The sequence below is a fragment of the Nylanderia fulva genome, unplaced genomic scaffold, assembly GCF_048542155.1.
Source record: "Nylanderia fulva isolate GAGA-0341 unplaced genomic scaffold, ASM4854215v1 Scaffold14, whole genome shotgun sequence".
NCBI lineage: Eukaryota > Metazoa > Arthropoda > Insecta > Hymenoptera > Formicidae > Nylanderia > Nylanderia fulva.
Window position 1 is genome coordinate 2761223 of NW_028189622.1, and position 17003 is coordinate 2778225.

Below are 17003 nucleotides of genomic sequence, written 5' to 3' on the forward strand. Positions count from 1 at the left end.
TATTATAATTAAGGAGATTATACACATTATACTTTATAATATTTATTTAATTAATTGTTGTAAAGGAAAATGAAAAATGTTAAGCTAGATTGATTTAACAAATAGGCGATAAAAATTATGCAAGTTTTTAAAAATATGTGGAGAAAACAATTTTGATTCTTAAGTATTTTTCACAATATTTTTCGTCTATTATGTTAACGTACATTAAGAAATAATTCTGTGATAAAAAGATAATATTTTTACTACAATTTTTATCTTTTTCTTTACTTGGTATAACTTGCCATTTGATATATTCGAAGAGCAAACATTTTATGATTAATTGAAAAAGGTATGTTATGCACAACTTTCATAAAAGTAAAATTATTTTTAATTTACAATTGTTTTTCATTCTAGTCATCGTACTTTATCTTTGTGTAAATTTTTTATTAAGATATTATATGCGCGTTTGTAAATATCATATATGTATGTACCTATATACCAATTACATACATACATTAGATTAAACTCATTAGTTTTCTTTCATAAAAGGATAATATACACCTATCAGAGTACTCCATTTTCCATTTTAGTTTCCGTGCTGTTTGACGACATGCGCTCTCGCAACATTGCGCATATAAGGTGCATTCTCAAAGGTACGCGGACATGATGTTCACGCGTGCGACTTTTGCTGTTGCAGATATTGAATTGCTACCAATTTTTTATTGCCTGTTTTATTCAGCTATGCCCCCTAATTTGCCATTATGATGTGGATTGTTTCCAACTGATCCTCGCGAATTTCAACACAGCCTTTCAGTTTTAGGGAATATGTGAAAGGAATAATAGGATAAGAGTTGAAATAATAGTAATCTATAAAAAATAATGAACTTGTTTCTCTGATATCAAAAAATAATAATGCTGCTATTTTGTCTTATTTAGCATTTTAAATTTTGGACAAAATATTGTCTTATTGTTAGTATGCGCGCGTATGTTATGTGTGTGCAAAACATGAAGGAAGAAGAATATCATGTATAAATATAATAGCATTAATATTTTATGATATTAAAAAAAATCTTCCACTGCTTAACAATTTGACGCACTTCGATAATTCGACGCTTTTCAAGCGCACAAATGTTTTTGCGGATTGAACTCGTTTTGCCAAGTTAAATCCTTGTCAACACCTCAATAAGCTTAAAGATATACATTTTTAATTATATTAATTTTGATTTATTTATATTATATATTATATATAATATAATTTGCAAGAGAGAGTCACATTCTCTCTTGTCGACAAAATCGTAATTTTGAAGTAGGATTGATGCCACATTTCATCGAATTTAAATTTAAGTATTTTGAATATAAAAAAAGAATCCTTTATAAAAAGAAACAGTGTGTGACAGCATTGCAAATGTGTGACAGTTTGGAAATTAAGGAAGTAAAATTGCTCGCGCAATATTCGGTCTCGCAAATATTCGCGATGATTGACATTTCATTCTCACCGGGGCTTACAAAGCAGAATCACTCAGAGTAACATATTCTCACTTCGTTATTCGTTCGGTTCTAATGTTACAGTTACCAAGCTGAGAGAACACTGGGACGAGACAAATTCGAAAGTCATGCAGAGGAAGACGCAGCTGGACATGATGCTGGGAGACAGTCAGCGATACGAGGCGAAGAGAAACGAGGTGGAGGTCTGGCTGGTGCGAATGGAAACTCGACTCGAGAGAATGCGAGCTGTAGGGCATACCGCCGACGTTCTCGAAGCGCAGCTCAGAGAACAAAAGGTACGGCGAACTCTCTTTTTCTCGTCTTTGCGCGACTAATCGCGTTAGCCCTTCGAGCTGGCGAGTTTTTACTATCGCGCGTGAGTAGTGTATTTAGCGGATAGCGTCAGATGAGATGAGATGGTGTGTTTTGTACGAATACGTAATAATTGCTCCACCTTATTTAGTCGGTTTCAAGTATTGAATGTGTTAAATAATTTTAGAATTCAACTTTCTTCTATGAATATTTTTGACAGATTCATATAATCACGAGATGTTAGGTATCGATGGATTATTTGATTGAAATTTGGTTAAGAGTAAATCATAATAGAATATTGTTTACGTTAAAGTGTTATAAGAAGAATTTGTATAGTTTGAGAGATGTCAATTGAAAATAGTATTTTTGATCGTAAGTTTAAATTGAATTTTTATTTTTTAATGGAAGTTTAGTCTTTCAAAGAACTCTCTTTCTTCATATTATGTATTTGTTTGCCGTTTTGCTTTTATAGAGTGGCTTATTTTACGTTATTTTGACAATGGTATGTTTCGACACTGCATTTTTCATCTTGCACTTCGGGAATGCACCGGTATTGAACGAGATGTGTCTGCTAACCAATATCATTTCGTTGTACGGCGCCAGGAAAGCTTGTGAATTCAATCCTCTTTGGATATATACACGAGTGTTGCGAATAGCTTACAAAAAATTATTTTCTCATATATATATTATATTGCCAAATTATGTTAAATTATGTCAAATTATGTCATAACATTTGATTACGTGCAATTACGTTAGTATTTATCGCAAACAATGTAAAAGCGTCTTAAAAATCTTTTCTCGTATTATAGAGTACCTACCTACGCAAGCACTGAATATATATCCAAAGTTTGCGGGTGCAAATGTTTTCCAAAGCCGCGAACTTTTCCCATTTGTAAGCAGAATTAAAGAGAGCGAGCGCTTCGGAATCTATCTGCTCGGTAATAAGCCCTTTCTAGTAATTCTCTCTTACTTTGCATACGAGGGTATAAATGTGCCCTGAAAAAAAAAGAAGAAAGAAAAAAAATAAATCGCTGAGGGGGAAGAACGGAGTTCTTCCAACGTCTCAATCAACGAGATCTCCCAGCCGGCGAAGCACATCGCGCGCGAGGAGCTCTGTTTAGATTCAAAAGAGCAAAATGAGATATTCATGGAATAATTTATTTTCGTGGCCGTGTACCGCGTCTCTCCTTTGAGTGTAATGCATTCGTTCGTCTTCTTTTTCCGAACTTCACTTGACGTGTCTTCTGAATGGATTTTGACATGAAAGCATAGTTCAACGTAATATTTATTTTATTGCTGCTAGAAGGGATAAAGCATTTTTGGCTAATATTCGCAAGAGTTTTTTTTTCGATTGTTTTTTTTGTCGTGCGTCGTTTTTTCGGCCGCTTCTCGAAAATGCACATTATTTATACGTTTCTATCTCTCGCTTTGCAACTTTGATTGGGACCAATCAGTGCCCATCGGATACCCGAAGAAAAGTTGCGGCGTATAGGTACGGTATATCGGCGTAAAACTTTAGTCGAACCCTGTAAAGATTTAACTTCGCCGACTTACCGAGTGCAAAGGAGGTACGGCTTCTTCTAACTCGATACGAAGCCCAGAGTTAGATAAGTTTTCTTTTTTCGCCCGCTGGGCGCACCCTCTTCGATTTTACGATCCCGTTCCCTTTCTTTTTCTCGCAGTCGTTCCACGCCGAGCTGCATCAGTACAAGCACCACATTGAACTTTTTAATCAGCTCACTCAGAAGCTGATAGCTGTTTATCAGCAGGATGATACTACACGAGTGAAGAAAATGACGGAGACGATCAACCAGAGATACAACAATCTGAACACGAGGTAGGTATTAATACAATTTTTTCTTTTGCGAAGGTTTCCGGCTGTTTCTAAAATTTTACATTTTTATTCGAACGCGCAATGATTCTGATATTTTATCGACATAAGCGAAATAATTAACTTTTAAAACATTTATAATTTTTTTTAATTATCAAAATGTGTGTTACGTTAATGATAAAAATGATAAAATTGTACGCGAAAGATAAGCGAAAATTGTATTAAAAAATGTATTTCAAGTTTATCAATAAAATATTTGTAGTCGAAAGAAAATAATGCAGTTATTAAAACAATTTTGTGATATATATCACGCGTGCTCGCATTCGCGTTTATATCTTCTTGAGCTAAGAAACTTGGAATCAAACTGCAGATCACGGATGTAATACTGTATTGACCGTTCCGTTTCCAGCATCATCAATCGGGGAAAACTACTACACTCTGCGATGAACTCGCTTCACAACTTCGACCGGTCTCTAGACAAGTTCTTGGCCTGGCTGAGCGAAGCGGAATCCTCGATGGAGGGATTGGAAGCGGAAGCTGATCGACTAGGCGGACGACGAGACCAGGGTGCGCTCAGACGACCGCAACATCAGCTTAAGGTAAGATTGTCACGTTCACGCAAATTTCGCGACAAGTTCCGACATGGTTCCTTGGCTAAAGTGTTCCGGCTCGATGTACCGCAATTTGTTTCAAGTGTTATCGAAGGATCACGAACTTTTCTCCCTTTTTAATCTACATCAATGCGTAGTTACTCGTGTTCACATTGCCGTTTTTGAATCACTATTAATTATCTTTCGCGCCAATTTATGTTCAATATTTTTGGTATGCATATTCGAGGAATTCACGAGTTCTCTCTCTCTCTCTCTCTCTCTCTCTCTCTCACACGCGCAGAAGTTGCCGATTTAATAGCGCGGAAATTATATCGATTACGTTCTCTCTGTTTCTCTCTTTCGAGGCAAAGTTTCCTTAACGCTTCTATTTACTTGTTGCGTTTAACCGTATAATCGCGTCTAGAAAATCGCGTGAGTTCTCACATGTTGCGCGTTCTAAAAGGGCTTCACGGGGCTTTGTCAAGCTAAGTGTATCGACCTTAATCTTCGATAAACCTTAAATCGACCGTTAATAACAAGATGGCATTTAAATGTCGGTTCTTTTCATTGCCAGCTTTTTTTTACAATTTATTTAATATGTCACAAATTGAGGATATATTTTGTCGCGTTCTCGTTTTATTAAACAATTTAAAACAACTTTTTCGACCCTTTAGAAATATTTTAAAGATTTTCCGCGCAATCGAGCAAATTATATCACCCGTATATTTGCCAAGTTCTCATGGCAGAGAGTAAAAATTATTTCTATCGCGATGTGCACAGCACGTATGGGGACCGGTTAGGAGTTTAATACGATTCGAGCCAGGCGTGTGATAGTGTCCATTACGTCGATTTCAGATACCTCTCCACCATATCGCGCGTCGTTCAATATAGCTCGATGTAGGTTTTACAACTTTTCGACTGATTGCCATAAAAAGCGTTTCGAAGGTGCCGGCCAGTCAGCGTATTGACATTTCCATTAAAAAAGAAGGAGCTCCTCCCGATATCGAGTATCGATATAACGCGGACCGTCAGTCTCTGTGCACAAAACGTGTTTTCCTGCTTTATGCGCGATTCCCAACTTCCGCTCATCCGAAGATCGAAGCTCTCTCTCTCTCTCTCACACTCGAGTGCGCATATACTTGCATATTATTTCGGTTGTTTTTTTTTTCGTCGCGTCGACGCATCCAGCAAAATTTCTCTCGCCGCGACTCCGGGATAGTCATTGCGCTGCGTGCCGTGATTTAGTTAGTTTTTAATTTTGCATTTGAATCGGTTGCTTTTCATGCGACTCCCGACCCTTTTTACCGGCGCGTTACCGATTTTTTCTCGCGGTCGTCGGTCGTTAATTTGCAAGCGATCATTCTGCACGTTTTGCAACGGGTGTAGAATGCGTGAGATGGTGCTCCCTCATACAGAATAAATTTTTCGCGATTGTATCATGTGATTGCAACGTTTATTTAATTGCGGAGAATTTTGCATAATTTTATTAGTTTTTTTCTATGCGACGTTACGAATTTTTTTATACGAGAGGGAAATGCAAATAGGATTATAAAAACAATCGATTGTCTGGAATCCGTATTAAATATATAAATAATTTTAAGAAAAAATAAAGTTCAATAATAATGATTATTAAGCGTCAAACCATATTTTTTTTAAACGCTGTGATTACTATATATATGCACACGATGGAATCGTGAGAATGGTTTGTAAAATGATAACTGACGTAATTACTATTTAAACTGACATTTTGGTGCTGATCTCGCCATTAAATAAAAGAGAAATTTCAGTATTCAACTACTTACAAATTTCTTGTGCAAACGTGGCTCCATCATCAATATTTGGTTATATCTTTTATTTCGTAAGTATGTATCGACAAAACCACGTCTATTATACAATCTATTTGCACGCCGAGACAGCATTTATTAGTTGACAGAAATATGCGCGCTACCGTTGAACTGGAGACTTTGATCGATTGTATGTAATATTTAAGAGGAAACGATATGCCGTTTATCACAAAGTTTAGAGGCAGACATCGGATGAAGCGTCCCTGTTTCAAGTAGACAAAATTTACAATGAAAATTTCTTGCTCGATACTGTTATACTCTATTTTTATATACTGCAAGTTATCTATATGTTAATTTTTAATTTTTTATTTGATTATTTGTGCGAATTTTTATTTTGGCTATACTCTACGAGGAAAATTACATCAGTGAATTATTGAAAAAAATTATTATTTTTGCCATATTGAAACGTATCATCAGATATTATTATTAAGTAAATTATAATTTCTCGCTACACATAAAATCATGCAAAGTTAAAATTATTTTTACATTAAATATTCACGTAAAAAACGTGGATTATTTAGTCCGAGATTATATTTACGAATAATACTTATATTGTGTTAATGATTATCTCATATAGAATAAACGGCGTCTAAAAGTCTTTATATTGATTATCGAGTTTGTGAAGACGTATTCTATACTAATGTTCGAATAATCGTAATGTTCCAATAATCATTTAATCAATCAATAACTTTAATTTTTTATTGGAAATGATTGACGATTTAGTGCTAATAACGCAGTAATTAATATCGGCTTTGCTTAATCTTCAGTTACTTAACATCTAATGATATTTAATACATTCGGCATAGAGAGTGTGAAACAATTGATTATATTACGTGAGATCATAAGAATATCTTTCTCTCTTTCTCTCTCTCTCGCTTTTATGTGTGAAAATCATGATTACTATTCAGTTTAATATAGATGCGCATAAATCGTGTACATTCAATAAATGGCGAGCATAATTATAACTATAATTATCAGTAAAATAGTGATTATATTTGATAAGCTACATAATAACTGATTCGGAATCCGTGCGATCCATCTATCATGTTCATCACGAATAGTTAGAACATTGTGGTAATCTGCCGTTCGATAGTTCATCTCGTAAATGACCAAAGTGATTAATCATACGGTTTGTAATAAAATACAGTTACATTCAAAGATTTTCAATATACCGTTTTATTACATTTTTCTTTTTTTTATATTGCTTTTTATGCGCACTGTCTTTCATATATAAAGACTCATATTTTTATCGATATGAAACAGTCGTGATTTTTAATGAAACTCCTCTGTTATTATCTTACATTTTCGTTTATTGCATATTCGACGTCATATTAATGTTATCGTGTAGGCTATTTGTGGAGGTGAAAAACCTGTGTTGTCACATCACCTCTCTCTCGTGTTACGAGTTATATATCGCGCGGAACTTTTTTTTTTCCCCAGCGCATCGCATTTTCACGCGGAAACTATACCGATCCTACCATCTGGCACTCGAGACTAATTAACTTCGGCGAGGGTATCCATTTTACCCTCTCACTAAACCCTTTGTACCTCGTTGACACAATTTCGGAGTTTTTCGTGTCTGTGTAGCGGCGCGATTTATTTCGAGACTGCGGAGATATTTCGTTGTCCACGTGAAACGTGACACTTAAAGATAGATATTATAAATCGAGTCGGGTGAAACACGATCGATCTCTGCTACGAGGACGCGAAGCTCTTATTTAAGTCGCTTATTTACGTGCGACGATAGACATGGAAATCTAGCAGCGAACAAATGGAACGTCTTTTTTCTGCGATTGTAAAGAGCTCTTTTCATTGCTTTATAGGTTCATTGCTCTCGCGGCGAGCAAATCGGAGATGAACTTTAAATGTCGTTTGCAGTTTGCACGAAAGCTAACGAGCTATCTAGAAGCGATTATACGTTTAAATAAATTCGCGATTGAGAATTACCCCCGATGGAGTTTGCCTTGAGAATCAAAATTTATGATTGCAATTAAGTTACCGACACTTATATGATCTTTATATTTTTTATTGGATAATTGGATATAACAATCGCAGTTATAATATAACTTTGAAATGTCATACAACATCTTGCTAGATGTATTTTTAGTGGAAATGTTATATTTTTAGTCGACTTTTGGAGCCACGACGTTGCTTATTCTGATTTAACATACGATGAATATATTCCGTGCTATCATTCTTCTGCGTGCTAAATACAGATAAAAGTTTTCCAAGAGTAATGCATAAAATCGATCGTTGCATCGCGCATATTTGCGACGGAACTATTAAACTACCAATATTTCTTGAATATGATAGTTTATAGTTACAAGTTTCGTATAATGATGTGGTCCTATACTACAGTTTACAAACGCTAGTACGATTCAACTAATGAATTATCGATCCGCTTATCTCGCAGTTGGATATAATTCATACATGTAACATTTGTATGTATCTACCTCTCATCATCTTTCGAAAATGCGTCTGGCAGAATTTCTAATCTCATTGTCGAAAACAGCACGATTATTTGTTGCCTGCAACTTACGACTTACATCGTTTGACGAAATTTCGGTGCTATAAACAGTTGAGTTTTGAAATATTTAATTAAATCCTAACTCCTTAATTAAATTTTTTTATGATAATCCTTCATAAGTTTCTTCGCTCCAAGTAAATAGTTTAAATTTTTAAACATATATTACAGTTGTAATTTACTTTTACAATTACATAATTTTTTTATAAAAATAAAATTTTACACTTTTAAAAGAAAACTCTACAAGTTTTTAAAGATATCAGACGTATATGCATTTATTTGATTAGAAAGATAAAATTTATTTGCATGACATTTGCATGTCTCAGATTGTAAATTTCTTAATATTATTTGACATCAAAGAAATATATCTCTCGAATGAAACGCCACGTTGCATACACATTTTAGGGACTTATGAATTTCAAAACGCATTGCTGTGCGATGTTTTTTAATCAATATATAATTTAAATAATTATTAAATTTAATAAACATTTAATTTATATATTGATTAAAAAATAAATATGATATTTCCTAATTATCTTATTCCTTTCCTCAAAAATAGAACCTATTGCGTAAGTTAAAATCTGAATTTCGAATTTCTCGTCATTGTGCATCATATCGAGATTCACTGCCTTTAAGAACCATTTATACGGAAAGTAGAGAGAGCATCGATCGGCGAGCCGTCGAGGAGTCGCTTACGTGACCCGGACTTATGTTTTGCCTTTGAATGAACAAAGAGCGTACGGCCTTTTCTCATATTCACGGTAAACACGGCACGCTCTGCTTCGTTAAATCAACCCTGCCGTGGCTAATCCGCTTTAATGCAATTTCACTTGGTGGCTCTTTTTTTTTTTATCGTAGAGTCATATATACCCCATGTGACTTGAGCCTCGACATTCTCTGCGGTGAACCCTCCTTCGCACTTAGATCATTAGACGTACAGAAACATGATTTATCGATGTATCGGAGCGTCGACTTTCGAGCGCTGCAAAGAGAGAAGAAACGAGATACTTGGCGCAATAAATCAGCGTCATCTAGTCAGCTGTATATAGTAAAACAAAACGTGTTGATTTTTACACATAATTGAGCCAATAATTGAATCTTTTATCGAAACAATTTGTTTGATTGCAAAGAGTTTATTTAATTATATTCTTATTCGGCGTGTATATAATTGTTGCAAATTTTATTAATTGTTACATTAATCTTTTATTGTAATTTTTCAACTTTTACTCTTCTATTGATGAATATTTCAACGTATTATAAAAATAATTCTTTTTGACATTTTTTTTTCTCTACCAATTGTTAATAATTGTGCCTATTCAGAATTACAGCTGAATTATCGGAGAACGAATACGCTGGATATTTTTTCTCTTTCTTAGTGTAATATAATTAAACGTATTTTATTATCTCTAGACTCGCCTGTCAGATTTTGACTTAGGTTGAAATGTCATCTAGACATAATTGTCAAAATTGATCGAAGGGAGGTATTACATGTATAGCCTCACGGATGAGGTTGCTCGGCGAAATGGCAATGTTTTGTCGGGGTCTCTCGAAGGTCACGGAAACGCAGAAGAATGAGCGAACCGAACCAGCCACTTTCCCTTTCTCGCTTCATCGCGCCGAACGCAGCCGAACGATCGATAAAACGCCTCCACCGTCAGGCGGCTGAGCGTTCCGCGACGATAATATTCCCCCTTCTAATAGCCATTATTCCGTTATGTTATGGCGCTTTTCGAGACTCGACTGCAACGGGGAGTCTCGCCGTTTCGCGCGTTGCATTTCGGTCCTGCGACAGGAAAGACAGTGCCGCGTGGAGAAAATTTACAACAAATTTACATGCGCACGTGCTCGCAAATGTGCTTTGCATGCCTTCTCTCTGGACTTACCCCGGGTTGGAATTTCATTTAGAAGTATCAGGGAACGCGTCCTAAATATTTCCTCCTGCATCTCGTTGCGCACTCGTGTATGAAGTTAACGAGAGAAAATTCTAGAAACATAATAAGTCTCGGTTAAATATCGGTAATATTGATGGCTGTTGCTTCATGGGGATAATTGGAATTAAAATTTTATATAAATGTGTGGAATTTCAACTGCGAATGTTCTATATGAATTTGCATATTTTTAATGTATTTTTAAAAATTTTCTTTTCTATTCGATATTGGTTTACAGAGCTGCGATCGTCATAAATTGTTCGCAGGATATTTTCCCGAATGTGTATGACGCATGACGTAGCCGATACATGCTCACGATAAAATCATCAAACAGCTGACGACAGCCTAGGGGGCGCGTTCATTGGTCTGTCCTTTTTTAATGCTTTCACGCACAAAGTGGCATTTTTTTTCCAACGCAGGGGTTTTGCCTTTGCGACAGGGTTGGGGTGCACTCAATGCGGAAACATGATCTAAATCATCCGTTACAAAAGATACGCGACCGTCGTGTGTTCGCAAACGTGGTGAAAATAAAAAACGGAAGTCATAAAGATTATGGGACTTTGAAATAGGGAAAGAGAAAAAGAGAGAACGAAGCCTCGTAAAAACTGGATATAAAACGAACGTGTTTGCTAGGGTGGCCCTCTTTGTCAGGTCTCGCCTAAAGGGCAAAATTTTAGAAATTGTAGTGTTTTCTCGTTTTTCAATTTTTCCTCTGTTCTTCACGAAATTAAATTCCTAAATTCTGTGCATATAAATATTTGTTAATCAATTTTGTCATTTAATTTTTTTATTAATTTTCATGAAAATTTCTCAATTCTAGAAAATATTTAAAAACATATTTCATATTTCTTTTTAATAAACGATATATTTTAGAAGAGTTCATGATATAATTCTAGCAGCAAATTTTATATTACATTAAGTAGTATTATATATTAAAATAATATTTTTTAATTTGAATAATGTCAAATATATCTTCAATTATTAAAAGAAGTTTTAATCAAAATAGGAGAAACTAGACGTCAATTTTTCATATTTTATTATATTTTATTTTGCATTAGTTTATATTGAAATGAATGCCTTTATATTAGTGTAAATGTTTAGAAAAGAATTAATTCCTGTTTCCATTATTCTTAGCCGCTCTCAACTCTTATAAATAAAATACGCGTATCTACTTATCCGCCGCGACCATCCCCGTACAACTCGGAGAATAAAATTTGATACGAGGGTTGTTCTCGATCGAAATGGTACGCGCATGCGCTTTAAGTTCACGCAGAGGGCGACAGCTTCCCATCTACCCTTATAGTCCTGTAGTCGGTAATATAGAGGATTCACCTTGGTTTAGGGGTTGCTCCTTAGGGTACGACCGGAACTTCCTTCGTACCGACAACCGAATTGCGGAATATTTCCGCCTAGTTGCTGGTAAAGATGTCTTAGCTGTTATCGGTACATTATTCTGTAAATTGTATGAGAAATAGTTTCTATGATTTCTTAGTTTGCAACCCTCAGTTACATCTTCTGCGGTAAGTGCAACATATAAATTAATATACCTTTTGTCAATTAAACATCAGTTTAAGTTTGGTTCAAGTTTAATATTTAAAAAGCAAAAACTGTATTTCTTAAAAAAGTGGCATTATCCTATAAAATGTGAAATGAATAGTAAAATATATTTTTCCGAAACAATTTTTAAAGAAATCAATAATTTTTTTAAGATTAAGTTATTTGAATTATCTGTACATGTGAAGTTTATGCAAGATATTTATATAATTTTTTTATAGTTATCAAAAATTTAAAGCAAAAATTAATTTATTACTTGTTGCAAAATTATTCAAGCAATAAGATATAACATATGTATATTATGAAAATAATTGAAAATAATATTATAAAATTATGCGCAAAACAATTATTTTATTACTGATTATTAGTAGGTCACTGATTTACAGGACTATAAGACTTCTCTTGAATACTTTTATCTTTGAATGGAATAACTTCTGTATATAGTGAACGATAATATTATTTGCGATTAACATAAAAGCTTCGAGGAATTCGAGCTATCTTCCATCCCGGATGTATTCGGACGAATGCAATGTTGCGAACGAGATAAGAAAATTGCGGTCTCACCGCATAGCATTCATTCAGGTCAACGGAATCGATTTAGACGGCATCGCGCTTAAAAGTCGCGAAATCGCATTAATGTATCTTGCCGCTCCATATAATGCGAGTTTACCGGCAGCTCTAATTGTTCGGCTCTTTCGGTAAAGATATTAAACTGACCTACATCTTTTGCAGAAAAAATATCGGAAATACGGAATTTATTTTGTCGTGATTGATACGAAATTTATTAAAGAAAGAATTTATGCAATAATAAATGGTAATATAATAATTCAGATATGAATGATATGGATATTAAATCATACATCTGCAGTGAACGATGATATAATTTTAGAATAAAAATTGACATGATAAAAAACTTATAATAATATTAGTAGCGGATATGTAGAGAATTTAAACTCAATTTATCTCATATATTCCCATTACAACACGATTAAAACTCCATTCCCTTCGAGCGGCTTCAAACGCGCGCTTGACTTTGTCATTTTCGTCGAACCCAAACGAATAGATATTTCGCGACACACATTGCATTTGCCATTGTCATCCACGCAGTACCTTTACTCCCGCGGGATATCTCGTGTATTGAGTTGATTGTGTTTCCGTTCTTCCAACAACGTACAGCTCCCATGATTTATTCCGCGGTCGTATCGCGAAAATCGTGTTACGACGTTGATTCGAGTTATTTCACCTCGACGCTCGTTAGGCGAATATACGCCAAGAGATCGCAGCTAATATTCGAGCTGCGTGCTAAGTTGTCAGTTACGTTACGTTTATATCGTGTCGTGGTGGCGTTAATTCTGACTGGCGCAATAATTCTTGAATTTACGCCGCTCAATAATGCTCGCTGAATCTGTCGATTGTCGGTTTTCAATTTGGCAAGCAATCTGATTTTCCCGTCTGCTATACTGACATCGATACGATAAATAATAGTCGATGTTAAAATTTGAAAGAAAAAAATGGATCGCGTGTTTCGCGTCAAACTATGGACAATATTTTTGTCAGCGCGGATTGATTTTTAATAATCACTTTGCGTTGATTAAATTTAATTTCTGTCACGTTTTTCAATTTTTCAATGCTTTTAACTGTACTGCATTGCTAAGCTAATCGCGAAATGGAAAAATCCGTTAGAACACGCCAAAAAAAAGTCTGTCCTAGAGCTTATATTAATTAAGGAAGGATATGTTTCTATGTAAAAATTGTCTGTTGCCGAATACAAATATTCTCGTTTGTGCTTTTATCAAACTGAGTACTTTTTGGTTTATTTTGATCTCTTTTATACATGTGTGTAATATTTCGTAACACATAATATTTGTTACTTTTTACCGATTAATTTTGATATTTTTAATTAAAAGGAGATTGTCAGCGACCTGCATTTGCAGGGTTGAAAGTTCTTTTTGCGATTATCTCGTTGTGTCATTTATCGTGTCACACAGAGATAACTAGCACAAAGCCTATATATATATAATATTACGTAAAGCAGAAAAATCACGTTCGTAAATATACGAGAGGGATTATTTATTAATATCATACACAATTATTTATTAATATCGTGACGCGCAGATCTGAAAGAGTCTTTCCTTTTTTTCTTTCGTTTTCTTTGATCCTTTTGCATCGTCTCTGCTCGCCCGGTCTTTTTCGGCGGCTTGACAAATTCGATAATTCATACCCCGATGCTAAGGTGGTTGACTCCCTTATGGGAGTCAAAGAGATAACATTGCGTGCAAATGTCGCTGCTGCTTGGCGGTTTTGTAGCAACTTTACATCCCGTCCCGTACTTTCATCGTAACCACCGACATCGCGTATGTCCGCGATACTACTTTCATATATCGCGTTCGTTCTTGTATTCCGCGGATATCAGGTCGTACGTCCGCAGCAGAAACCCTGGCCGACTTTGTACGCTCACGTACTTCCGAATAGAAGAGAAGCCACACTAAACTGCCGGAAACAATTTCAGCAACTACCGAGTAAAATTAACGGACGCGGCTAGATTGAGAGATCGCCAACTGCAACAGAGTTGGTTTAGCGTTAAATAAATTCCGCGAATGCGCTCTTGTGTTTTTATTTTTTTTTTGCATTGTGCGTCCAGTTAAGCATCTTTAACTCTCTCTCCTTTTTACGACTGTTTTTCATTGTCGACGTTTCATTAAAATAATCTTAACATTCTTCGCGACGACGACACGTTATCTTTTTGGAAAATAAATCCGAAATGCATTCTTTCTTATCAGACCAAACATAAAGATAAATACTTTCCTTAGGAGATTCTGTAAAAGCCATTTCTTTTACTGCCTGCGAAATATAATAAAAATTCAAGACTGATTGGAAAAGAATGCTATCAGTATTTTTAGCAACTTTATGATTTTATACATATGCAAAAATTTTATGAGTGTTTATTTTCTTATTAAGATTCATTTGCTTATTTACTTGCATTTAAAATAGTAAAGAAATCTAAGCATATATTACTTATTTAGAAATTAATATAAATAATAATTTGAGTATGTGCATGTGTATTACATACAAGTTTAATTTGAATTCTATTATTTGAGTGATAAGAAGAAATCGTATTGTATTATCAAACGAAAGAGATGTGGCAAATTCGAATTAAATGAAATCTAGCGCAATTGTAAAAGATCGTTGGAATATCTTTTCGGGCGCGAAAGCAGGTCAATCTCATTCCTTGGGGAGTCGATATTTTTGAAATTCCGCGACGATTTCCATGTGGTGGCAGTCAAGAGATAAGAGGAATTTTGGAAAAATCCGAATATCCCACTCGAATATGGACGTAGACGTTTCCCAAGAGTCCGTAACCGTCGTGCTACTATTTTTACGAAGGGATACACTTCGTATTTTTTTCGTCCCCTCGTCACCGAGAAAAAGAGAGAAAGAGAGACCCTTCTCGGGATGGCAATATTGACGAGTCAGTCTCTTCGAAGGTAACCGTTTATCTCGCGAAACTCGATCGGGACGTCGTAAAATCCGGCGAGTCACTTTATTACGCGACGCGCGCAAGTTATTGCCGCTATTATCGCTTTCGCACGAGCAAAAGATCGAGCGAACTCCCTGTATACGAAGCGTATACGCGCGGCATAGCGTTAGTAGAGTCGGTGCTTTAACGATATGCGTGAAATATGCAATATCTTGCGAAATTCATGATACATTTTCCGTGCAATTCCTGCGGGATCTTGGTTCGCGCCAGCTGTCGACACTTTCCTATTTACCGTCGCCGTTAAGCTGCACCTGCGGTTACGTGGAATTAACGATCGAGATATTTCGCTTTTACAAGTCGGTGAGACAATTCGCAATCCTAGAATTATCGATTGAACGGTATTAGATTGATACAGAGTTGTGTTATCTCGCCTTCCGCAATAGAAAACTTTCTTCCAACATTTTGCTCTCATGTTTTTTAGCTTCTTTTTTCATCAATAATTTGCTAAATATAAAATAACCAACTATTTAACTCTTTTTGGTCAATTTAGAAAACGTCGCTCCATCTCAAATCTCGAAACAATTGCCATTTTTTAAGTTTAATATAGTATATAGGATTGATAGAGTGATATCTTGCCTTCATAGCAGAAAACTTTCTTCCAACATTTTGCTCTCATGTTTTTAGCTTCTTTTTTATAAATAATTTGCTAAATATAAAATAACCAACTATTTAACTCTTTTTGGTCAATTAAGAAAACGTCGCTCTATCTCAAATCTCGAAACAATTGCCATTTTTTAAGTTTAATATAGTATATAGGATTGATAGAGTGATATCTTGCCTTCATAGCAGAAAACTTTCTTCCAACATTTTGCTCTCATGTTTTTTAGCTTCTTTTTTATAAATAATTTGCTAAATATAAAATAACCAACTATTTAACTCTTTTTGGTCAATTTAGAAAACGTCGCTCCATCTCAAATCTCGAAACAATTGCCATTTTTTAAGTTTAATATAGTATATAGGATTGATAGAGTGCTCTCTCGCCTTCGTAGTAGAAAACTTTCTTCCAACATTTTGCTCTCATGTTTGTTAGCTTCTTTTTTATAAATAATTTGCTAAATATAAAATAACCAACTATTTAACTCTTTTTGATCAATTAAGAAAACGTCGCTCCATCTCAAATCTCGAAACAATTGCCATTTTTTAAGTTTAATATAGTATATAGGATTGATAGAGTGATATCTTGCCTTCATAGCAGAAAACTTTCTTCCAACATTTTGCTCTCATGTTTGTTAGCTTCTTTTTATAAATAATTTGCTAAATATAAAATAACCAACTATTTAACTCTTTTTGGTCAATTTAGAAAACGTCGCTCCATCTCAAATCTCGAAACAATTGCCATTTTTTAAGTTTAATATAGTATATAGGATTGATAGAGTGCTCTCTCGCCTTCGTAGTAGAAAACTTTCTTCCAACATTTT

At 34.9% G+C, this 17003-nt stretch overlaps 1 protein-coding gene across 11 annotated transcripts in view; it reads left to right on the plus strand.

The window, feature by feature from the left end:
- Positions 1-17003, plus strand: part of LOC114929124 (dystrophin, isoforms A/C/F/G/H) — a 420071-nt gene that overhangs the window by 153364 nt on the left and 249704 nt on the right. For all 11 annotated transcript variants that reach the window (XM_085480171.1, XM_085480172.1, XM_029300536.2 and 8 more), the window contains 3 exons: positions 1549-1760; positions 3459-3613; positions 4017-4206. In XM_085480171.1, the coding sequence (XP_085336297.1) occupies positions 1549-1760; positions 3459-3613; positions 4017-4206 (557 nt within the window). The remainder of the gene's footprint in view (positions 1-1548; positions 1761-3458; positions 3614-4016; positions 4207-17003) is intronic.